This window comes from Grammomys surdaster, unplaced genomic scaffold (assembly GCF_004785775.1).
Source record: "Grammomys surdaster isolate TR1022 unplaced genomic scaffold, NIH_TR_1.0 125940, whole genome shotgun sequence".
NCBI classification, from domain to species: domain Eukaryota; kingdom Metazoa; phylum Chordata; class Mammalia; order Rodentia; family Muridae; genus Grammomys; species Grammomys surdaster.
This window is the reverse complement of record NW_021620762.1, coordinates 3600908-3620912: the sequence shown is the minus strand read 5'-3', so window position 1 is coordinate 3620912 and position 20005 is coordinate 3600908. Positions and strand designations below refer to the sequence as shown.

Sequence of the window (20005 nt, the reverse complement as noted above, 5' to 3'; positions counted from 1 at the left end):
TTTCCTTTGGCTTTTCCCTCAAGTTTTGCCATGTTCTGGCAAGAGGCCCTTTTCTGGATATATCACAGCATATACTGAGTGCCTCAAGAATGTTCACACATGATGAGTCTCAACAAAAACAAATTACAAAGGATTAGGAAAACTCCTTTAAGGGGAAAAAATGCTTGGGTGGATTAAATCATGGCTTTTATGAGTGTTCCTGGATATCAGATTTGGGTGTTAAGCGGTAAGAAACAGACCTTAAAGAGAAAGAGGAGAATACAAGTGACACATGCTCAAATTCTATTCCTTCCAGCCTGTTTCTAGACATACAGGTTTTAAACATTCAGGATCTTTTTTTTAATGCGATATTTCTCTATTTATTTTATATTTATGTGTATGAGTGTCTGCCTGGTGCCAAGGAGGTCAGAAGAGGAGAACTGATCTCCTGGAACAGAGTTACAGTTGTTTCTGAACCACCAGATAGATCTGAGGAATGGATTCCCGGGTCTTCTGGAAGAGCAATAGCTGCTCTAAACTGTTGAGAGATTTCCAGCCCAAGACTCAGGTTCTTTTTTTTTTTTGTAAGAGAATTATTTATTATATGTGAGTACACTGTAACTGTCTTCAGACACACCAGAAGATCAGATCCCATTACAGATGATTGTGAGCCACCATGTGGTTGCTGGGGATTGAACTCAGGACCTCTTGAAAGAGCAGGCAGCACTCTTAACCACTGAGCCGTCTCTCCAGCCTAAGACTCAAGTTCTTAAAGGTGTATGTGTGTGTGTGTGTGTGTGTGTTCACTTATGTGTGTTCATGCATCTGTAGAGGGCAAAGGACAACCTCCAAGTGTTATTTTTCAGGAGCTGTGCACACTGTTTTTTTTGAAACAGGCCTTTCACTGGCCTAAAGCTTCCTAAGTAGGCTAGGTTGACTGGCCACCATTGAGCTATCTACCTCGGCTCCCCAGCCCCCAGAGCTGGGATTACAAGAACAAGTCACAAGCCACTCTGCTTTAAAAAAAAAAAAAAAAAAAAAGCCGGGCAGTGGTGCCGCACGCCTTTAATCCCAGCACTTGGGAGGCAGAGGCAGGTGAATTTCTGAGTTCGAGGCCAGCCTGGTCTACAGAGTGAGCTCCAGGAGAGCCAGGACTACATAGAGAAACTCTGTCTGGAAAAACCAAAAAAAAAAATAAAATAAAATAACATAAGAAAGAAAGGAAGGAAGGAAGGAAGGAAGGAAGGAAAAAAGAAAGAAACAAAAAGAAAAAAGAAAACCTGGTACGCACTTTTAATGTGTCGAGCCACCTCCTCAATCCCCTTAATGTAATGTTTAGCTTTGCTTAGTTTAATTAACAGAAAAACTCCCATACTGTAGCTTAATCTGACCTGGAACAAGGAGTATAAAACGGTCTGGCCTGGAACTCATGACAATCCTCCTGCTTCAGCTTCCCAACTCCTGTTATTAGACGAGGGAACCACTATGCCTCCCTCTTTCTAATAATTTGTGTGTGTGTTTTCCACGTGTGAGAGTTGATGTGATTACAAGTACCCACAGAGGCCAGAGGTGTCAGATTTTCCCTGGAGCTGGCGTTACAGGCTGTTATGAGCTGCTTGAAGTGGGTGCCGGGAACCGAACTCAAATCCTCCGCAAGAACTCTTGACTTCGAGTGTTCCATCAGCCAAACATCCATTCAAGGTTCTTAAAGATGTAATTAAATGCCATTTTAAAGAACGTTTATGGAAAATATCAGTGGGTCAGCACGTTCTCCGCGGGTGAGGACCACTGCGGACATCAGAGAGACCCTTGCTCTCAGTAGAGCCAGAAGGACAGACAAGCAAACAAAATAATTCCAGATGAACGAAAATAAAAGTCGGACGTGGAGGAAAAGCAGGACAGAGCGTTGATCCAGCAATTCCCGGACCAGGACACCAGGAAGGTCCTCGCCTTCGGACCCGCCCCTTATTTGCATACATCTTATGATTGGTCTCCGGCGGCAGGCCCCACCCCTCAAAGCTGGCGGCCTGGGAAGCTGTAAGCGGGCCGGGCGGAGATGCAGCGGCGGCTCCGGGTGTCGCGGCGCGGGCCGGGCGGTGTGCGGGCCGGAGGCGGGCAAGGGGTACCCGCCGCTGCACCCGCACTCTGCTGACGCCCCAGCCCTGCAGGCGGTCCCGGGTGGTCCCAGCTGTCGTCCCACTTTGCAGTCCCCACCCCTCCGCCCTTTGTGCCGCCGCCACCCGGTGTCCCCAGTTCGGCGGGACCTGGGGAGCGCGGGAGCCAGAGGCCCCGCTGGGCGCACGGCCGGTAGCGGATGGCGATCACGGGCGGCGGGAGCAGGGGCGCTGCAGCCCGAGCCCGCGACGTCGGAAGCCCGGGCCGCCTCCGCCGCATTGTCCCGGGCTGTGAGCCCAGGCCCTGAGCTGCCGCAGCGCCCGCCCACCGCCACCCGCGGGGCCATGCGGAGAGCCGCGGGGATGGAGGACTACTCCGCAGAGGAGGAGGAGTCCTGGTACGACCATCAGGACCTGGAGCAGGGTGAGCGCGGCGGGGAGGGAAACAGCGTGTGCCCCGAGACCCTTGACCACTACTCCATTGTTGGGTAGTGTCACCTAGAAAAGGGCTGGGCTGGACCTGGTGCGCCCAGCAAAGCATGATGCGTCTTGAGAATGGGGACGTGGACCGAGAAGGGCGCTGCCCTGGAAGATTCGGACGGAGGAGGGAGACTTGCAAAAGTGTCCAGTTGACAGGGCATCCATCGCCCTTCTCATTTTAGTAGCAGCGACTACTCTCGTGCCCCGGTAGGGTATTGTTAGGGGGCCCGAGTACAAGGTGGAATGGAAGTCTTGGGGCCCACAGGGGATTCCTGGTACTTTTGCTAAGAATGCGCTGTTTGTTGAGATAAGTCATCTCTCTCCAGATCAACAGCACCTGTCTGGGCCAGAATTTCTGAGCTCTAAGACTTCCAGAAAGTTTCCCCAACTCGCTTCCCTCTGCCCAGAAAGGGGGTGGTGCATGCTCATGCCTGTGAAGAAGGCTCCAATCTGCCTTCCCGAGAGAGTCGTTCCCTGGTCCTTCCCTGAATGAGGCTTCCACTCAAGTGGCTCAGGATATGGAGGGGTCCTTTAGCAATTTCAGACTTCTTGCCAAATGACATCCCTGGGGAAAGAGGGAGCCGCTTCTGTGGTGGCTCTCATCTGAGGACCTAGAGATTGACTAGAAGGGGTTTAGAAGCTGGTGATGAGGTGGCTAAAATGGCATCACTGAGAGAGGTGGAGTCTTGACAAGAAGGTCTGAGAGGGTCAGGGTCAAGGCCAAGGCCTGCTGGAGTAGCAGGGCCGCATCCTCTTCTCTGCCAGTTCTTACTGAAACCCTGTGGGTGAGGGTCACCTGCAAGCTCTGAGGTATTAAAACACAAGCCTGGCACAGTGTGTGTGCCATGAAGGCCTGGTCTCCATCCTCAGGGCCCAGAGCCCTGGGTTTGCATACACTTGGATCCTGGAGCCTTTGTCTCCTGACCCACTTCCCAATGTAGCCAAGCCTCACCTGCAGATGAGGGGCTGTCCCTGTACTTGTCAGTGAATCAGAACCTTGAGAGAGCTCTGTAGGGTGGAGGGCGTTGGGCTAGCTAGATGTTGCTACGCAATGAGCTGCCCCATGCTCCCCCGGCTTCTCTTCTCTGCCCTGGTCACCACCCCTAAAACTTTTCTACTCTGTAAACACCTACTGGCCCCATGTGAGCAGCAGACATCATCCTGAGATCTGAGCAGTTACAGCCCGACCCTCTGGGTACACAAGGGCTGATGGGGGAGGCCCACTTGTATGCTCTAAGTGTAAGTGATTATGGGATGGCTTCCTGGGAGAGGCTAGCGCAGAAGGAAAGATGAAAAGCTGATTTCTGGCAAAGATAGCCTCTAGGGGAGGCAGATGCTAATACCATGGCGGTCTCATTTAGTTCCCGCACCCCTAATGAAGGCTTGGCACCATGCCCAGCCCAGATGTGGGAGGAAGAAGCCTTGCAGTAGGGGTGGGAGATGTGTGGCTTCTGCCAAGGGACGGAAGCTGCCTGCCATTCCAGCAGGACGGAACAGCTCCGAACACCCCCTGCTTCTCGGGTCCTGCTGATCAGGCCTGTAGCTCTAGTCATAGACAGAGCCCAGGAACCTGAGGGACACCCAGTAATGAACCACTCTACGAAGAAAGAGGGCCTTCCTGCCAGAGGCTGTGCCAGAGTCTAGGGATGTCATCTCTGCCCTCCTGATCCTGAATTCCAGCGGAGGAGACAGAAGTGGAAAGTTAAAGCAACCACTGTGTGACAGCGTAGTTGCCTCAGCAAAGGGCTGAGCTGGAGAAAGGAAGGCATGCTGAAAGAAGGGATGTTTGTAACCAAGGCCTGGGGCCAAATGAAGGACAGGGAAGTAGGGGGACAAAGGAAGTCTAGCCACTCAGCTCTGAATGCAGGCCAGGAGAGCTGGGTGATGGAGTGGAGAGGCTGCTAAAAGACAGTCGTGTCAGAGGGCCCATTTGTGTTCCTCTTTGTACAGGGTCCCCTAATTCTGTCCTTCCCATCTGCCCAGACCCAAGGACAGAGTGATTTCTTCATCCACACATGAAGTATCCGTCCTGCCTCTTTTCCCTTACTCTGGGCTAAGCCCCAACTTCACTCCTCAAAGAGATTGTCCCCAGAGATTGTGTTTGGCTTTAGTGTGGCTCTGTCCCAGAGGCAGGAGGTGGGCAGGACAGGTGGGGTCTTAGGTTTGCTAGGTTCCCTCCACCCACTAACTTGAGCACCTATAAAAATAGAAAAAGTCATGAATTAACTATAAGCACCGGCTCTTTCTTTGCGCCCCCCACCACCACCTCTGTCCAGGCTGAGGGATGGCTGCTGAGTCACAGATTTTAAGAGCTGACCTCCCTTCCTGCCTAGCCTGACCTTGAGTCCTCTCCACCCCTGGGAATGCTGACTGGTAAGGAAAGGGATGTCCTTCCTCCACCCTGCTCCTCCGCCCTGCTCATCCACCAAAGGCCTTTCTGAGTTCTTGACGCTGTGCCCTGTGGGGCAAGACTCCCAGATCCACCAGCTCGTGTCTTCCACCTCAACTCATCTTGGTCTGTTCCTTGTCCCTTTCCTGTTCTCTGTCAAGAGTCTGTCCTGCTTTACCATGATGCCCCAGCCAAACGGGTGATTTCGGGGTGAGGGGCTTCTTTTGTTTTCCCTGGGGCATTATCTTCTAATAATCACAAAAGTCCCCTGAGGGAAGACCCCGGAGAGCCCCTAGGGCCAGGGGGCGTGGCAGCGCAGACTCAGTACCTTTCCTGGCTTGGTTCAGCGCTGCCGGCTAATCAGACCGGTAACAGTCTTGTTATTGTTGCTCTGTGCCTGAGTCCTGCTCAGCTAGCTTCCAAGTTTCCCAGCATCCAGGCCACCCGCTCCTGAGTCCAGAATTGCCACTATCCTTCCGGAAGCTCCCTTCCCTAGTGCTTGGTTCTTCTCAGTCCTTTGCTCTACACAGTCTAGACTCCACCCATCCTCCCTCCAGGACGCTCTGACCAGCTTAGCTTGCAATATGATCCAGTTTCCCTGTGATTTCTCCCGCCTCCACCCCAAGCAGTGTCCGTTCTGACTTCCTTTCTTCTTCATCGCTGGATCACTAGGTGACCAAGTCACATTCGCTGTCTTCGCAAGGCAGTCTTCGATGTCCTTCTGTTCATAGTGTGGTATACCCCCACACTGGGATCCCAGCCTATGGGCAGTAAGAATTCATACATCTCAACTCGTCTGGAAGGAGGAACATGGTGTTGAAATTGCCCTTGACTTTTCCTCATTCCTCTGGCTTTGAATTCTGGTTGGGCTGCAGGGTCTTGTCACAGGCCACCCAGGTATATGGTATATTGTTACTTCCTAGACCACCTAACAGTTCCAAGTGTTGAGTTTTATAAAAGGATAGAGACTCCAAGGATATGTTTGGTGGAGACGCGGTATGGTGTGGCGGAAGGGGGTGCCTCGGCTGGCCCATGCTGCGGCGTATCTTCCCCCTGAGGTACCAGCCACAGACAGTATAGCATAGAATAGTTTATTCAGGGCATGGGGAAGGGAGTTGAGGGGTTAGTAGAGGCAGAGAAAGGCGGTGCAGGGGGGTGGTGGTGGGGGGATAGAGGCCGGCCATGATGAGCTTGTGAGGAAAGAAGGGAGTGGGGAGTGGGGCCAGAGAAGGTAAGGAGCAGGAGCAAGAAGAGAGAGAGGAGAGAGGGGGGCGGCAAGCAGCCCCTTTTATAGTGAGTCAGGCATACCTGGCTGTTGCCAGGTAACTGTGGGGCGGAGCCTAGACGAAATGCCAACACCGAGGCCTGAAACCTTTAGGAAAGGGCTGAGCTGAACATCGCTATCCTGTTACAGATCGAGAAGACTGTGAGGGTCCCTCGAAGCTACCCTCCCCCCACCCCCGTTAATCCCAAGCACGTAATACATCACAAGACTGTCATTCAATAATTGAAACATTGGGCTTCAAACATTGCACAGCTTTGTAGATGCCTCCAGACTTTGGCCCAACGTATAGAAACTCATAAGGCAAATGTCCTCAACTGCCTTACTAGGTTTATACTAGGTGACTGGACCTTTTGGCATCTTCATGGGGCAAGTTACCCCAGGCTATGGAGTTTGTATCTGATTTAGATGTGTTTCCTTCAGGAAAACTGTTTTTGTTCTAGGCTTTGTCATTACAGTCTAGTTAGAGGGACCTGCTTCCCAGTGACATCAGGACACAAGGCCCACATCTCTGATTAATTTAGCTCTAGAGGCCCCATTCTCTCTATTTTGAAATATTACTCCTATTCTGAGCTTGTCTCTATCCTGTACTTGGGAGGCAGAGGCAATGGGTTAGAGTGTTTAAAGGCATTTTTGCTTATATATTAAGGAAAACCTGGACCACATGAGACCGTACCTCAAAACAACAACAAAAGTCACTGGGGATGTGACTCAGTTGGTAGAGCGTCCACCTAGCATGCAGGAAGCACTGGGTTTGATCCCCCAATGTAAAAGCAGATGCTGCAGCACGTCCCCACCTTGCCAACATTTAGGAGGTACTGGCAGAAGGATGAGAGTTCAAGGCCATCCTCAGCTACATTGCAAGTTTGAGGCCAATCTGAGCTACAAGATCTTCTATCCTTAAAGAAAGAAAAAAAAATTTACCATCATTGTAGAAGCAACTCTAGGCTTGTTCCTGATAAGACTTAGCCTTTTGTCTGGGTGCAGTAACTGATCAGGGCACTCTGGCTTTCGCAGGGAAACCTACAAGATGCTCTGTCCTCTCTACCCATCCAGTATCCCTGCTCCATAAGGGTCCAAGAGGGAGGCCTCACCGAGCTTGTCTGCTGCACAGCAGAGATGTAGCTGAAACAACCATGTATCTAAGACTTGCTGGGGGCAGGGGGACCAGAAAGCCCATCTGTCTTTGAGGGAAGGCAGAACTATCATTATGTATAAAAATAGCACTGTGTCTTATTGGCCCCAGAAGAGTTGCTCTTACAAATCTTGGTCCAGATTTACACCATCAGCCTAGAATGAAGGCTGGTGTAACAAACAGCCTCATAACGTTAAATAATAATAATAAGTCAGAGCTTTCCTGCTTTGGGCGGAATGGATCGCATAGGCCCACTGTTTGCCCCACAAATCGCTTTCTAGGAAAGTGTTTTCACAAAAGGTAGTGATTTGCACTAAGGGTTTAATACAGTGAAGGTAATCATAGTTTGGCTTTTATTTTTCAGTCACTGATCCCCGACCCTCACACATACTAGACAATCACATTACTGTTTCCATCACTTAACTACGACCCCAGCCTTCTTCTACGGTTTGCTGTTAGTGACTTTAAACAAAGATTATAAAATTTTGCGTATGAGTGTGTCGCCCACATGTATGTATGCGTCCCATGTGAGTGCCTAGTACCTACAGAAGTAAGAAGAGGGCATTGGATCCCCTGGGACTAGGGTTACCAACAGTTGTGAGCTGCCATGTGGGTGCTGGGAACCGAGCCCAGATCCTCTGTAATGACAGAAAGTACTCTTAATTACTGAGCCATCTCTCTAGTACCATTCATAGTGTTAAGTTTTTTTGGTGTTGCTTTGGTTGGTTGGGAGTTTTTGTTTTGTTTTGTTTTGTTTTTTTTGAGACAGGGTTTCACTGCGTAGCCCTGGCTGTCCTGGAACTCACCCTGTAGACCAGGTTGGCCTTGAACTCAAGAGATCCGCTTACTTCTGCTCCCTGAGTGCTGGTATTGAAGGCATGGGCCACTACAGCCCAGTTTTTAAGACCCTGTAATCCTGACTAGGCATGGAACTTGGTGCAATCCTGCCTCAGCCTCCCAGCTGCTGGGATTACACATGTGAGCTCCAGGCCCAAATCCTTACCTGCCTTTTGTTTTTTGTTTGTTTGTTTGTTTTTGTTTTGTTTTGTTTTGTTTTTGAGACAGTACCTCTGGATTGCCTGAACTGGCCTCAAACTTCTGGTCCTCTTGCCTCGGCCTCCTGAGTGGCCCAGGTCTTTGGCCTGTGGCACAGTTTCATTGTTGTTTATTGTTGGTTTATTTGTTTTTAAGCAGGGTCTCACGTAACTCAGGCTGGCCTTGAACAAACCCAAATATATATCAAAGGAACAAACTCCTGATCCTTCTGCCTGTACCTCAGTACTGGATTACAGGTGTGCACTCCCACATATGATTCATGCTGGACACTGAACGTCAGGTTTCCTGCCTGCTACACCAGTGCCTGAGTTCAGACCAGTCCTGGTTTGTTGGGGTTTGTTGTTGTTGCTGTTGTTGTTTTGGGTTTTTATTTTGTTTTTGTTTTGTTTTTCATTTGTTTGTTTTTTGAGAGACTCTTCATGGAGCCTAGGCTGGCTTCAAACTCCTGATCCTCCTGCCTCAGTTTCCTGAGTTCTGGGGTAATAGGCATGCATACCACACTTGGCCCATCATTTCAATTTTTTTTTTTTTTTTAGTTTTTTTCTGAGACAGGGTTTCTCTGTATAGTCCTGGCTGTCCTGAACCATCATTTCAATTTTAATAGAGAAAATATTCAAAGACACTCTAAACACCCAACGGTAAAGGTTATTTAGACAAAGGTGTTTAGAGCGTGAATACAATAGCATTTTCCACATCCACTAATAGTGTGGCATATCTAGGTCTTCCACAGAAAGCTACCGTGATACACCACTAGAGAAGTGTACAGACAAAATACAGCTCTGTATACACAAGTGGATTTGTATTACAGTGTGGTGTGTGTGTGTGTGTGTGTGTGTGTGTGTGGTGTACATGTATATGTGTGTATGGGCACACATGTGGAGGTCAGAAGGCATCTTGAGTTGATTCTGTTCTTCCTCAATGAGGGTCCAGGTTCAGCAGTAATTGTCTTTCCCCACTGAGCCATCTCACTGGTCCAGTTTTTTTTTTTAGTTTTTTTTGTGTGTGTGTGTGTGTGTGTGTGTGTGATGTGTGTGCAGGTGTCCCATGAAAGCTAGAAGAGGGTGTCTGATCTGAAACTAGAGTTACAGATGATTGGGAACCTTGCCTGCTGGAAACGAAACTCCTCCGGTTCTCCGCAGGAACAGTAAAGAGCCAGCTCTCCAGATCCTCATGTTTTTTTCTCTTTGAGACAGTGCATAGCCCTGGCTGTCTTCAGACTCACAGAGGCCCACCTGCTTCTGCCTCCCACGTTCTGGGATTAGAGCCTTTGCATGGCCACACCCGGCTCAATTAAGTTTTGAGTGTTGGATTTCCACCTTTCTGCACCTTTTTTTTTTTTTTTTTAACATCAATCAGAAATACCAAGCTGATTTGTAGCACACGTCTACAATCTCAGCATTCAGGAAGCCGAAGCAAAAGGATCGTGAGTTCCAGGGTAGCCTGAGCTTCACAGTAAGGTCCAAACAAAACCAAACCAGAGACGTGAAGGAAGAGAAGAGAACAACAGGCTAAGCCCCTGCCTTCTACCTCCTGCCTACTGGGGCTGCTGAGAACAACCTTCATCAGGGTGCCGCTGAAGTCACCTGGATCCCAGTCAGATGAATGCTAGGGCTTGTGTAGTAACGAGGGAGCGCTAATGTCCTCACTCTGTGCTCTCTGCCCCACCCACACCCCCAGACTTGCACCTAGCAGCGGAGCTCGGGAAGACCCTGCTGGAGAGGAACAAAGAGCTGGAGGAGTCCCTGCAGCAGATGTACTCCACCAACGAGGAGCAGGTGCAGGAGATCGAGGTGAGGGACCTCCGGCCGTCTCCCACCTCTCAAGAGCCTCTGGCCTTGGCCTGTGTGTGCCTTTGTACAGCTTGCAACTTACCGTCACAGTTCACCACCTGCCCGCCCAACGCAGGCAGCCCTCTGCACTGTGGTCTTCAGCTCCTAAACCTCTCAGAGCCAACTGGCCTAGGAGTGGTAGAGGGACAGACAGCGATATCTGTCCCTGCCTCATTGTAAAGGCTGTTTCCACCCTTACCTTCTCCCCCAGTACTTGACCAAGCAGCTGGACACGCTGAGGCTCGTGAACGAGCAACACGCCAAAGTGTACGAGCAGCTGGACCTGACGGCCCGAGACCTGGAGCTGACCAACCAGAGGCTGGTGTTGGAGAGTAAGGCTGCCCAGCAGAAGATCCATGGGTGAGGGCTGGGATGGTGAGGGAGAGGCCCAGGGTGTGTCACATGACTGGGTGGGGGGAACCTCATTCCTAGAAGACAAGACTTAAGAGACTGGGGTGGCAATGAGGCCAGCCTTGTCAAATGTGTGTACTTAAACATGTGTCTACTTAAACATGTGTCCCACAACAACCACTCTTCTGTCCCGTCTGTCCTTCCTTCTTTCCCTCCCCCCCCCACCTTTTTTTTTCCCAAGACAGAGTTTCTATGTAGACCAGCCTGACTTCGAACTCACCGAGGTTAGCCTGCCTCTGCCCCCCAAATACTGGGATTAAAGGCATGCGCCACCACCATCCAGTCCTCTCATTTTAAGATTATTTCTATTTTATATGTGTGGGTGTTTTGCCTGCGTGTATGTCTGTGCCAGGAGAAGGAGTAGGATCCTCTAGCACATCAGTGACAAATGGCTGTGAGCCACTGTGTGGGCACTGGGAACCAAACCCAGGTCCTCGGCAAGAACAAGAAGTGCTCCTAACCACTGAGCCATCTCTCCAGCCCCCACAACCAAAGGTGAAACATGGCCCATACTCCTCCCACCTACGGTTATTTGCCACTTATGCACCAGACTCGGTTTGAGGCCTGACCTGCCCTCTGTGACCTCACAGATGTGTCCCTGCAGTGCACTGTGTTAGTGACAGAGCCGTGTGTGTAAGGACCTGGGGTGCAGCTGGGAACAGGGTGGCTGAAGCTTGCTGCACAGGCTTGAGAACCTGGGCTCAAGCACCTTGGTAACATGTAGGGCACAAGGACGCTGTGCATTTAGAATCCCAAACTGGGGAGGTGGCAACGGGTGGGTCCCGCCCTAGCTGAATCAGCCATCCCTGGGTTCTGGTGGAAGCCATCTCAAAAAGGCCAACGCAGATAGCTTGTTGAGGTGTGATGCTCAAAGCTGTCCTCTGGGCATGAACTCACACACATGTGACACAGGTACACAGACACAAAAGGATCAGAGCTGGCTGTACAGGAGAAGGGCAGGTCCCTGGAGAGGGCAGAACCTTCTCTGACTTTAACACCAGACAGCAAGCTCGAGGATGTCTGTCTGTCCTTAGGTTGTCTGTCTGTCCCTAACTCTACATCCTCTGTCTATGAGGACCCCGAGCTACAGTGAGGAGGCATCCGTGTTTCCTGAAGACTCTCCACCTTTGGGGCTGGGGATGGGGTAGGGGGATGAGAGAGAGAGATGGCTAAGCGGTTAAGAGTGCTTGTTGATCTGGGCCCAGAGTTTGGTTCCCAGCACCCACAGTGAATGGCTCACAATCACCAGTTCCAGGGTCTCCAACTCCACCTAAACATACACACACACACCTAAAAATCAATCTTAACATCTTACCAGTTTGGTTGTGAGCCTAGCATTTAGTGGCTGAATCATCTCTCCGGCCCTAACAATTTTTAAAAAAAAAAAAAAATCAAAAATGTCTCCCATGCGTGTCTTCATCCTATTCCAGGTTGACAGAGACCATCGAGCGTCTGCAGTCCCAGGTGGAGGAGCTACAGGCTCAGGTGGAGCAACTTCGAGGCCTGGAGCAACTTCGGGTTCGCCGGGAAAAGCGGGAACGCAGGAGAACCATCCATACCTTTCCCTGTCTAAAGGAGCTGTGTACCAGCCCCCGGTAGGCAAGGACCCTGGAGTGTTGTCTTAGAGTCCCAAGGGAGCTGGCTGAGGGATGAAGGGGGAGGTGCACGGTGGACAGTGGCTGGGAAGGACAGCGGCTGGTCCAAACCATCAGGATGCTTGCTAAGGACAGCCGTAGGCGTTACTAACACAAGCCATTTGCATGCATTTTGCCTACTAATGAGATGAGAAAAGATTTCTAACCTAGGAGTTAGGCACTGTAGTTGTACAGGCACTTGCCAAGAATGTGTGTTATGCGGGAATGGATCCCCATTCTAGTTTGGAGAAAGAATTGAAGATCAAGGTGAGGCTGGAGATGTAGGTCAATGAGAAGCCTGCTTGTCTGACACTCCGCTGTGTCTCCCAGTGCGGAAGAATCCTGGGTCAATCTGTATAGGTCATCGTCCTCAGACACACAGCCAGGAGCGAGAGTTAGAGGGGTTGGGGGGGGGGTGACTGAGAGAGCCCAGTGTTTGACACTTTGGTCCAGAGCCTTGGCCATGACCAGCTACTGCTACCTGCTCCCCTCCCATTCCCCCCAGCAGATGTGAGGATGCCTTCCGCCTACACAGTTCCTCCCTGGAGCTGGGTCCTCGGCCGCTAGAGCAGGAAAACGAACGACTGCAGACCTTGGTTGGGGTGCTCCGTTCCCAGGTGAGCCAGGAACGCCAGCGCAAGGAGCGAGCAGAACGTGAGTACACCGTGGTGCTCCAGGAGTACACGGAGCTGGAGCGACAGCTGTGTGAGATGGAGGGCTGCCGCCTGCGCGTGCAGGAGCTGGAGGCCGAGTTACTGGAGCTGCAGCAGATGAAGCAGGCCAAGACCTACCTGCTGGCCCGGGATGAGCACCTGGCCGAGGCTTTGCTGGCGCCCCTCACTCAGGCCCCTGAGGCTGATGACCCACAGCCAGGCAGCGGAGATGACTCCAACGTCCAGGATGGTGTCTCCTCGCCCGCAGCTTCCCCCAGCCACGCGGTGCGCAAGAGCTGCAGTGACACAGCACTCAATGCCATCGTGGCCAAAGACCCAGCCAGCCGCCATGCTGGCAACCTTACTTTGCATGCCAACAGTGTGCGCAGGCGCGGTATGTCTATCCTGAGGGAGGTGGATGAGCAGTACCACGCGCTGCTGGAGAAATACGAGGAGCTGCTGAGCAAATGCCGGCAGCATGGTGCCGGGGTGCGCCATGCTGGGGTGCAGACCTCACGGCCCATCTCCCGGGACAGCTCATGGAGGGACCTTCTGGGGGGCGAGGAGAACCAGGGAGAGGGCAAGGCGGGTGAGAAGAGCCTAAGCCAGCACGTGGAGGCTGTTGATAAGCGGCTGGAGCAGAGCCAGCCCGAGTACAAGGCACTCTTCAAAGAGATCTTTGCCAGGATCCAGAAGACCAAGGCCGACATCAACGCCACCAAAGTCAAGACACACAGCAGCAAGTGACCTCTCTCTAGGTCTGTACCCTCCCTCTGTCTCCCCACCAGAGGGGCCTCTCATGCCTGTCTGGCACCCTCTTGGCAAGCGAGAAAGCCCTTTACGCAGCAAGATATCATAGCTGGTGGGTGGAACACGGGCGAGGAGACCTTTCTGATCTGGGGACACAGCCTATTTCCTGCTGGTGGCTCGGCTCTCCTGTTCTGCCTCCCTTGGCCACTTTGCTTCAGCTTGAAGGCACAGCTCAGTTTAAAAGCCAAACACACTCCCCGCTACTGACCCCGGGGGCTTTTCAGCTCCCTCTGCCCTCAGCTTCTGGACACACACACCCAGGCCTCACCCTCAGATTGCCCCCCGGTCTTCTGCAAGCCTTTCTGGCTTTGCCCTCCAAAGTTGTTTTTCTGAGAGATTTGCAATGCAAGGCCTCCTGAAGCCTTGCCACAACTGGAAACACTTGAAAGGGAACCTCAGAGCCAGCCGTTGCTGGTGTCTGGGGTCTCCTAGACCATCCACTGCTTCTTGCCAGTCATGGCTGACATTCCCTCAGCACCAGCTGTACCACTCCTAGCGTTCTGAGCAGGGCGCAGATAGCTCCCACTTTGCAGAGCAGGAAGCTTTAGCCAGGCTCCAATGTGCCCCCTCCAGCCCTGGCAAAGGTCTTCAGCTCACCACAGATCTGTAGCCCATCTGAATAGAGGAAGAGGGAGCCCCTCAACAGCCATACACAGGTAGTGTCCCTTTCCTTTCAGAGCCAAGTTCCATTCCTGGAATTACCTTCTGGGCATGAAGCCTTCCAGGAGCTGGGACGATAGGGAGTTCCCCCGAGCCTGTGAACCACCTTTGCTTCCCTTCCTTTCTCTGCGCCTGCCCCCATCTCAGGGACCATGATGTCTCATCCACTCCTCTCTTCCTCAGGCTACCCCCGGGACAGTTCACATCAGTAGCCTTCAGAATGTCCTGTGTCACCAACCCAGGTCCAAGTGTTCATTCCTGTCCTTCACCAGGGACTGTAGGATCCTTACTGGTTTTGTTCTGTTTTTTTTGTTTTGGTTTGTTTTTTGAGACAGGGTTTCTCTGTGTAGCCCTGGCTGTCCTGGAACTCGCTCTGTGGACCAGGCTGACCTCCAATTCAGAGATCCTCCTGCCTCTGCCTCCCAAGTGCTGGGATTAAAGGCGTGTGCCACCACTGCCGGGCCCTCATGTTGTGTTCTTAAGTTGAGGAAGACATTTCTCCTTTTCCACCTTTCTACAGAATGCCTGCTCTTTAGTTCCCACCTCTATGGGGGGGGGTAGCTTTTTAGGCCCCACCTGAGTCAGGGGTTCAATATTTTAGTCTGAAACTTCAGAAACTCAAGCATCATCTAAGATATGCCCAGGGCCCCTGCTTGCCCTCAGCAGTCCATCAGGGCTTCTGGTTCCTTCCGCCACCCTTCCCAAGATTCTAGAAATCCAAGGAGCCATACAATCCGGCGGGAGGCTGTGACTCTGGCCTCGGTGCTGGGAGCCCAGTGGGAACCATCATGCCTTATCTCCTCAGGGGTAAAGGGGCTTTCTTACTGAGCATGGCTGACATCCCTGGAGAGGCTCTGCTGTTCCCGGTGGCACTGTGATGCCAGCTGGCAGCTGGATCCTTCTGTTCACCCGACTTGGAACCTTTGGTCCTTTGGGGCTGGGCACCTCCAGACCCTCTGTGTGTCCCTGTCATCTGGGGATGGGGAGGAATTCAGGCCTGTTCACTTCCCCAGTTCTGTAGCAGCTGGTCAGCGTCACCCTTGAAGTATACGTGAGAGAAATATATTTACAAATGCTTTATTCTCTTCTTTAATAAAAAATGCACCAGTATTCTGAAAGCACAAAGTGGCCCAGGGTCCATAGTTTCATCTCCGCATCTCATGGGCCTGTTGCCTCCTGCCGTGCGGCACTGTGGATGAGGGGTGTAACATTTGAGGTCACTCTGCTTTCTCAGGACCTATGATTAGACAGCCTGCAATCAGCCCCTGGAAAAGTCTGTGTCTGTGAAGAGCCAGCTATGCCCAGCACACTTTTGAACAAAGCACAAAGTGTCTGTATTGCCCTAGAGTTTAGTTTCTGGCTTGGGGAGATTTCCCCCAAAGTGACTATAAATAAAAGCTAGTAATCTAACAATGCGGGCAGGATGCTGAAGCTGTATCAGGCAGGGCATTCATGATCAACAGTTCGTGGGGGAGTGTGGTTTGTGGAGACAGGATCTCATGGAGGTCAAGCTAGACTCAACCTCACTATGTGGTGAGTGCTGAGAGTGGCCTGGAACTTCTGACTCTACTGCCTTTACTTCCCAAGTGCTAGGATTACAGGAATTTGCCACCATATCCGGTTCCTCTGGTATTGGGGATTGAAGCCAAGGTTTTGTGCTTGTTAGACAAACACTGTCACTGAGCCACACCCCCAGCCTCTCCTCCTCCTCCTCCTCCTCCTCCTCTTCCTCCTCCTTCTTTTTTCTTCTTCTTCAAGACATAGTTTCAGGGCTGAAGAGACGACTCAGCAGTAAGAAGTACTTTTTGTTCTTGCAGAGTACCTGGGCCTGGTTGCCAGCATCCAGGTAAAGGATCTCAATGATCGGTAACTCCAGTTTCAGGGGATCCAATGTCTTCGTCTGGCTTCTGCAGGCACCAGGCATGCACATGGTACACATATATACATGCAGGCAAAACACTCATACACATTTAAAAACAATCAAACAAGCAAAAAACCCAGATAGGGTATCAGTGTGTACACCAGGCTGGCCTGGAACTCAGAGATCCACCGGCCTTTGCTTCCCAAATGCTGGGATTTAAGGAGTGCACCACTATGCCCTGCCCCACCCCCTTTTATCTTAATCTGTGTAGATCGTAGATACAATAGATGAGAAGATAGGTTTTAAAAAGTCATAGAGGGACCCACGAAATGGCTCAACATGTAAAACAAGCTCCTCCTCTGACTTCTGCACTGGCACTAGGGCATGTAAAATAAATGTATAAAATAAATGTAATTTTTTTTTTAAGTCACAGTGGCCTGCGGTAAGATGACTCTCCATGTAGAAGTTCTTGCCACAGTCCTGATAACATGAGTTTGATCCCCAGAATCCGTGTAAAGTTGGAGAGAAGCCCACTCCACAAAGCTGTCCTCTGACCTCCACATGTTCACGGATTACAGGCACGTGCCTCACACCAGGCCTTCACTTCTTACTGCATTTAGGGTAGCCATGCCTTTCTGAAGGCTTCAGGGACCTAGAACTCTTGGTCCCCACCCTCATCCCTGATCCCGACACACCTAAGGTCCCCTTACCTCAGTCTTGGGTCTCGGTGTCATCACACAGAATAGGAGATGCCTGTGACGACTCTTGTTCAGTGTTCCTTTATTGTTATTGAGATTTTTGTCACATGGAGGCAGAGGTGGGCAGATCTCTGTGAGTTCGAGGCCAGCTTGGTCTACAAAGTGAGTTCCAGGATAGCCAGGAAATCTTGTGTCAAACAATCCAGGGGGCGGGATTTGATATATAAGTGCGCTAGGCCTTGATACTTAGGCCCGCCGGCCTTGCTGTTGAGATTTCTAAGCCTTTACGGTGCTGAGAGTTTAGGTGTGCAGTTTACCACACTTGGCTCTGCCTTACTTTTTCCATACACTCCTTTTCAACTCCAAACAAACCTATTTAGACAGTTTTCACCTATGATTTTTTTTTATTGTGAAAAAATATGTATGTAGAACTAGCCAGCTCAGTTTTGCTCGGCAACATCCAAAGTCCCATGATGAACAGCCAGTTGGACATATACCCTCCTTCAGTGCACCTGGAAGGTGTTACCTTGCTCAACACCAACCACACACAGCTTCTTCTATGTCTGTACAAGCTGGCACTCAACCCTGACTTCCATGAGGACCACTCCATGGCACTTCTGTCTTCTTCATGGCTGACTCCATAGGCAGGGAGGCTGATGATGGTTCGTGATCAACTTAGTTTCACCAGAGGACATTCTCCCAGGATGACTGGACTGCTGGAAGATGGGCAATGGATGGGCCACATGTGGCTGTGGCAGCCATTCAACATGAACGTCTTAAGAGCTCAAAACCTATGCTCTGGCTTTAGCTTGGGAGGCTGGGGCAGGGGGCAGGAGGCAGGGGAGATTTCTTCCTTGCTTCGGTGCTATTACAGAGAAGAGGCCCTGATACCTCTGTGTGTGTGTGGTGTGTCTGTGTGTGTGTGTGTGTCTGTGTGTGTCTGTGTGTGTTTTAACATATATGGGTACTTTTCCTTTGCATATGTCTGAGTACCGTGTGGATGCTTGATGCTGGAGAAGGCATCAGATCCATGGGGACTAGAGTTACAGTTTTAAGCCCCTAGTGGGATTCTGGGAATTGAACCCTGCTCTCCTACAAATGCATCCAATGCTCTTAATTGCTAAGCCATCTATCCAGCCCCAGCCACCATTTTTTATTTTTATTTATTAATGTGAAGGGGTTTCCCGATACCATGGCTTAGATATAGAGGCCATAGGATAGCCTTCAGGAGTTGACTCTGTCTTTCCACCTTGTGGGTTCCAAGGATCAAACAGGTTATCGGGCTTGGCAGTGAGTGCCTCTACTTGCTCAGCCATCTTTCAGACCCTGGGCTTCTTAAAGGTTTTCCTGGGTTGCAACATCAAGGTTGAGTAAGTGATAAGCAGAGGGAAAGAGACTGGGGGCCACAAAGAAAGAGAAATCAGACCAGCCCCTGGGAAGCGGCCCACTGAGACCATAAGACACTTATAGGAAGAATGAGGGGGTCGTTTACCTCCTGATATTCTCAAAACTTACATTCCATGCACAGTATGCTCACAACTGCCATCCATTCCCAGGGACCTGTTTCCTCCCAACGGTGTGGAGTGGACGATACACACCACTGTGAACTTGTCATCTGGGAGGCCTGTCATCAAGACTCCACTTAGCCTCCATGGAACTCTGGAAGGGAAGAGGGTGCAATGTGCAGAACACAGAGCTGGGCCCCAAATGGGTGATTACACCAACTAACAGCCTGCATGGTTCCATGTGACACATGCGTGAGAAGGTCAGAGGACAACACACAGACACACAACACATAGACACACACACAGTCACAAACACACATACACACAGAAACACATATATACATATACAGACACACACATACACACAGAAACACACACAAACAGAAACACACAGACACACAGACATACATACAGATACACACACACAGAAACACACACACAGACACACATACAGACATACAGACACACACACAGACACACACACATACAGACATACAGACACATACAGAAACACACACACAGAAACACACACACAGACATACATACAGATACACACATACACACACAGAAACACACATACACACATACAGACACATACACATAGAAACACACACAGAGACACACAAACATACATACAGACACACACACACAAAAACACACACACAGAAACACACACAAACACACAGACATACATACATACACACACACAAAAAAACACACACACAGAAACACACACACAGAGACATACATACAGACACACATGTACACACAAACACACACACACAAACACACAGACATACATACAGACACACACGTACACACAAACACACACACAGACACACACTCACGCACACACACAGAGGCTGTTTCTAGGAGACTAGGCAGGAAACTGGAGGTAGAGAAGGAAGCACTTTCCAAGGAAGCTTTGCTCATTCATTGAAGCCACAGAGCATGTGCTGTGCTGCTCATCCCTCCAGAGAAGAAAAAGGCTCTAGAGAGCTTGTCAGAATGGATTTCCTACCCTAGGGCTGCAGAGAAAAGCTATCAGATCTTCTTCCAGGGGCCTGTGTGCAGTGTCTCTGAGTCGTGGCTGGCTTTTGTGTGTGTTGACTTGCTGGCTCTGTGGCAAGTGGTCCCAGTCTGTTTAATCCCCCAGGACTTCATGAGACAAATACAAAAGCTCTCATTAACTGAACAGCATTCTGAAGCTTGGCGGTCAGATGAGTCATTCAAGGTCACCCAGAAGTATTCCATCTCAGGCTGGGGACTGTAGCTGATGGCAGAGTATTTCTCTAGCATGTGCAAGCCCTCGTGGTCCATGCCCAGCATCACACACACACACACACACACACACACACACACACACACGGTATTAGAAGTCTTTCAACTGAGGCCTGATACCCCTACACCTCACTGAACGTCCCTTATGCCTACAACGTGGAGTTTTAACAGGTCATCTGACTTAGGGCACACACAAAGAAAATCCTGTGGGTCCCTTCAGATGGCAGT

General features: G+C 50.7%; 1 protein-coding gene across 1 annotated transcript; it reads left to right on the top strand.

The window, feature by feature from the left end:
- Positions 1 to 2425: 2425 nt before the first annotated feature.
- Positions 2426 to 15560, top strand: Cdr2l (cerebellar degeneration related protein 2 like). The gene is made up of 5 exons (XM_028752874.1): positions 2426 to 2517; positions 10113 to 10225; positions 10476 to 10624; positions 12106 to 12270; positions 12818 to 15560. Exons 1-5 carry the CDS (start codon positions 2439 to 2441, stop codon positions 13707 to 13709), a joined length of 1398 nt encoding a protein of 465 aa, XP_028608707.1. The 5' UTR covers positions 2426 to 2438; the 3' UTR covers positions 13710 to 15560.
- The last annotated feature ends 4445 nt before the right edge of the window (positions 15561 to 20005 follow it).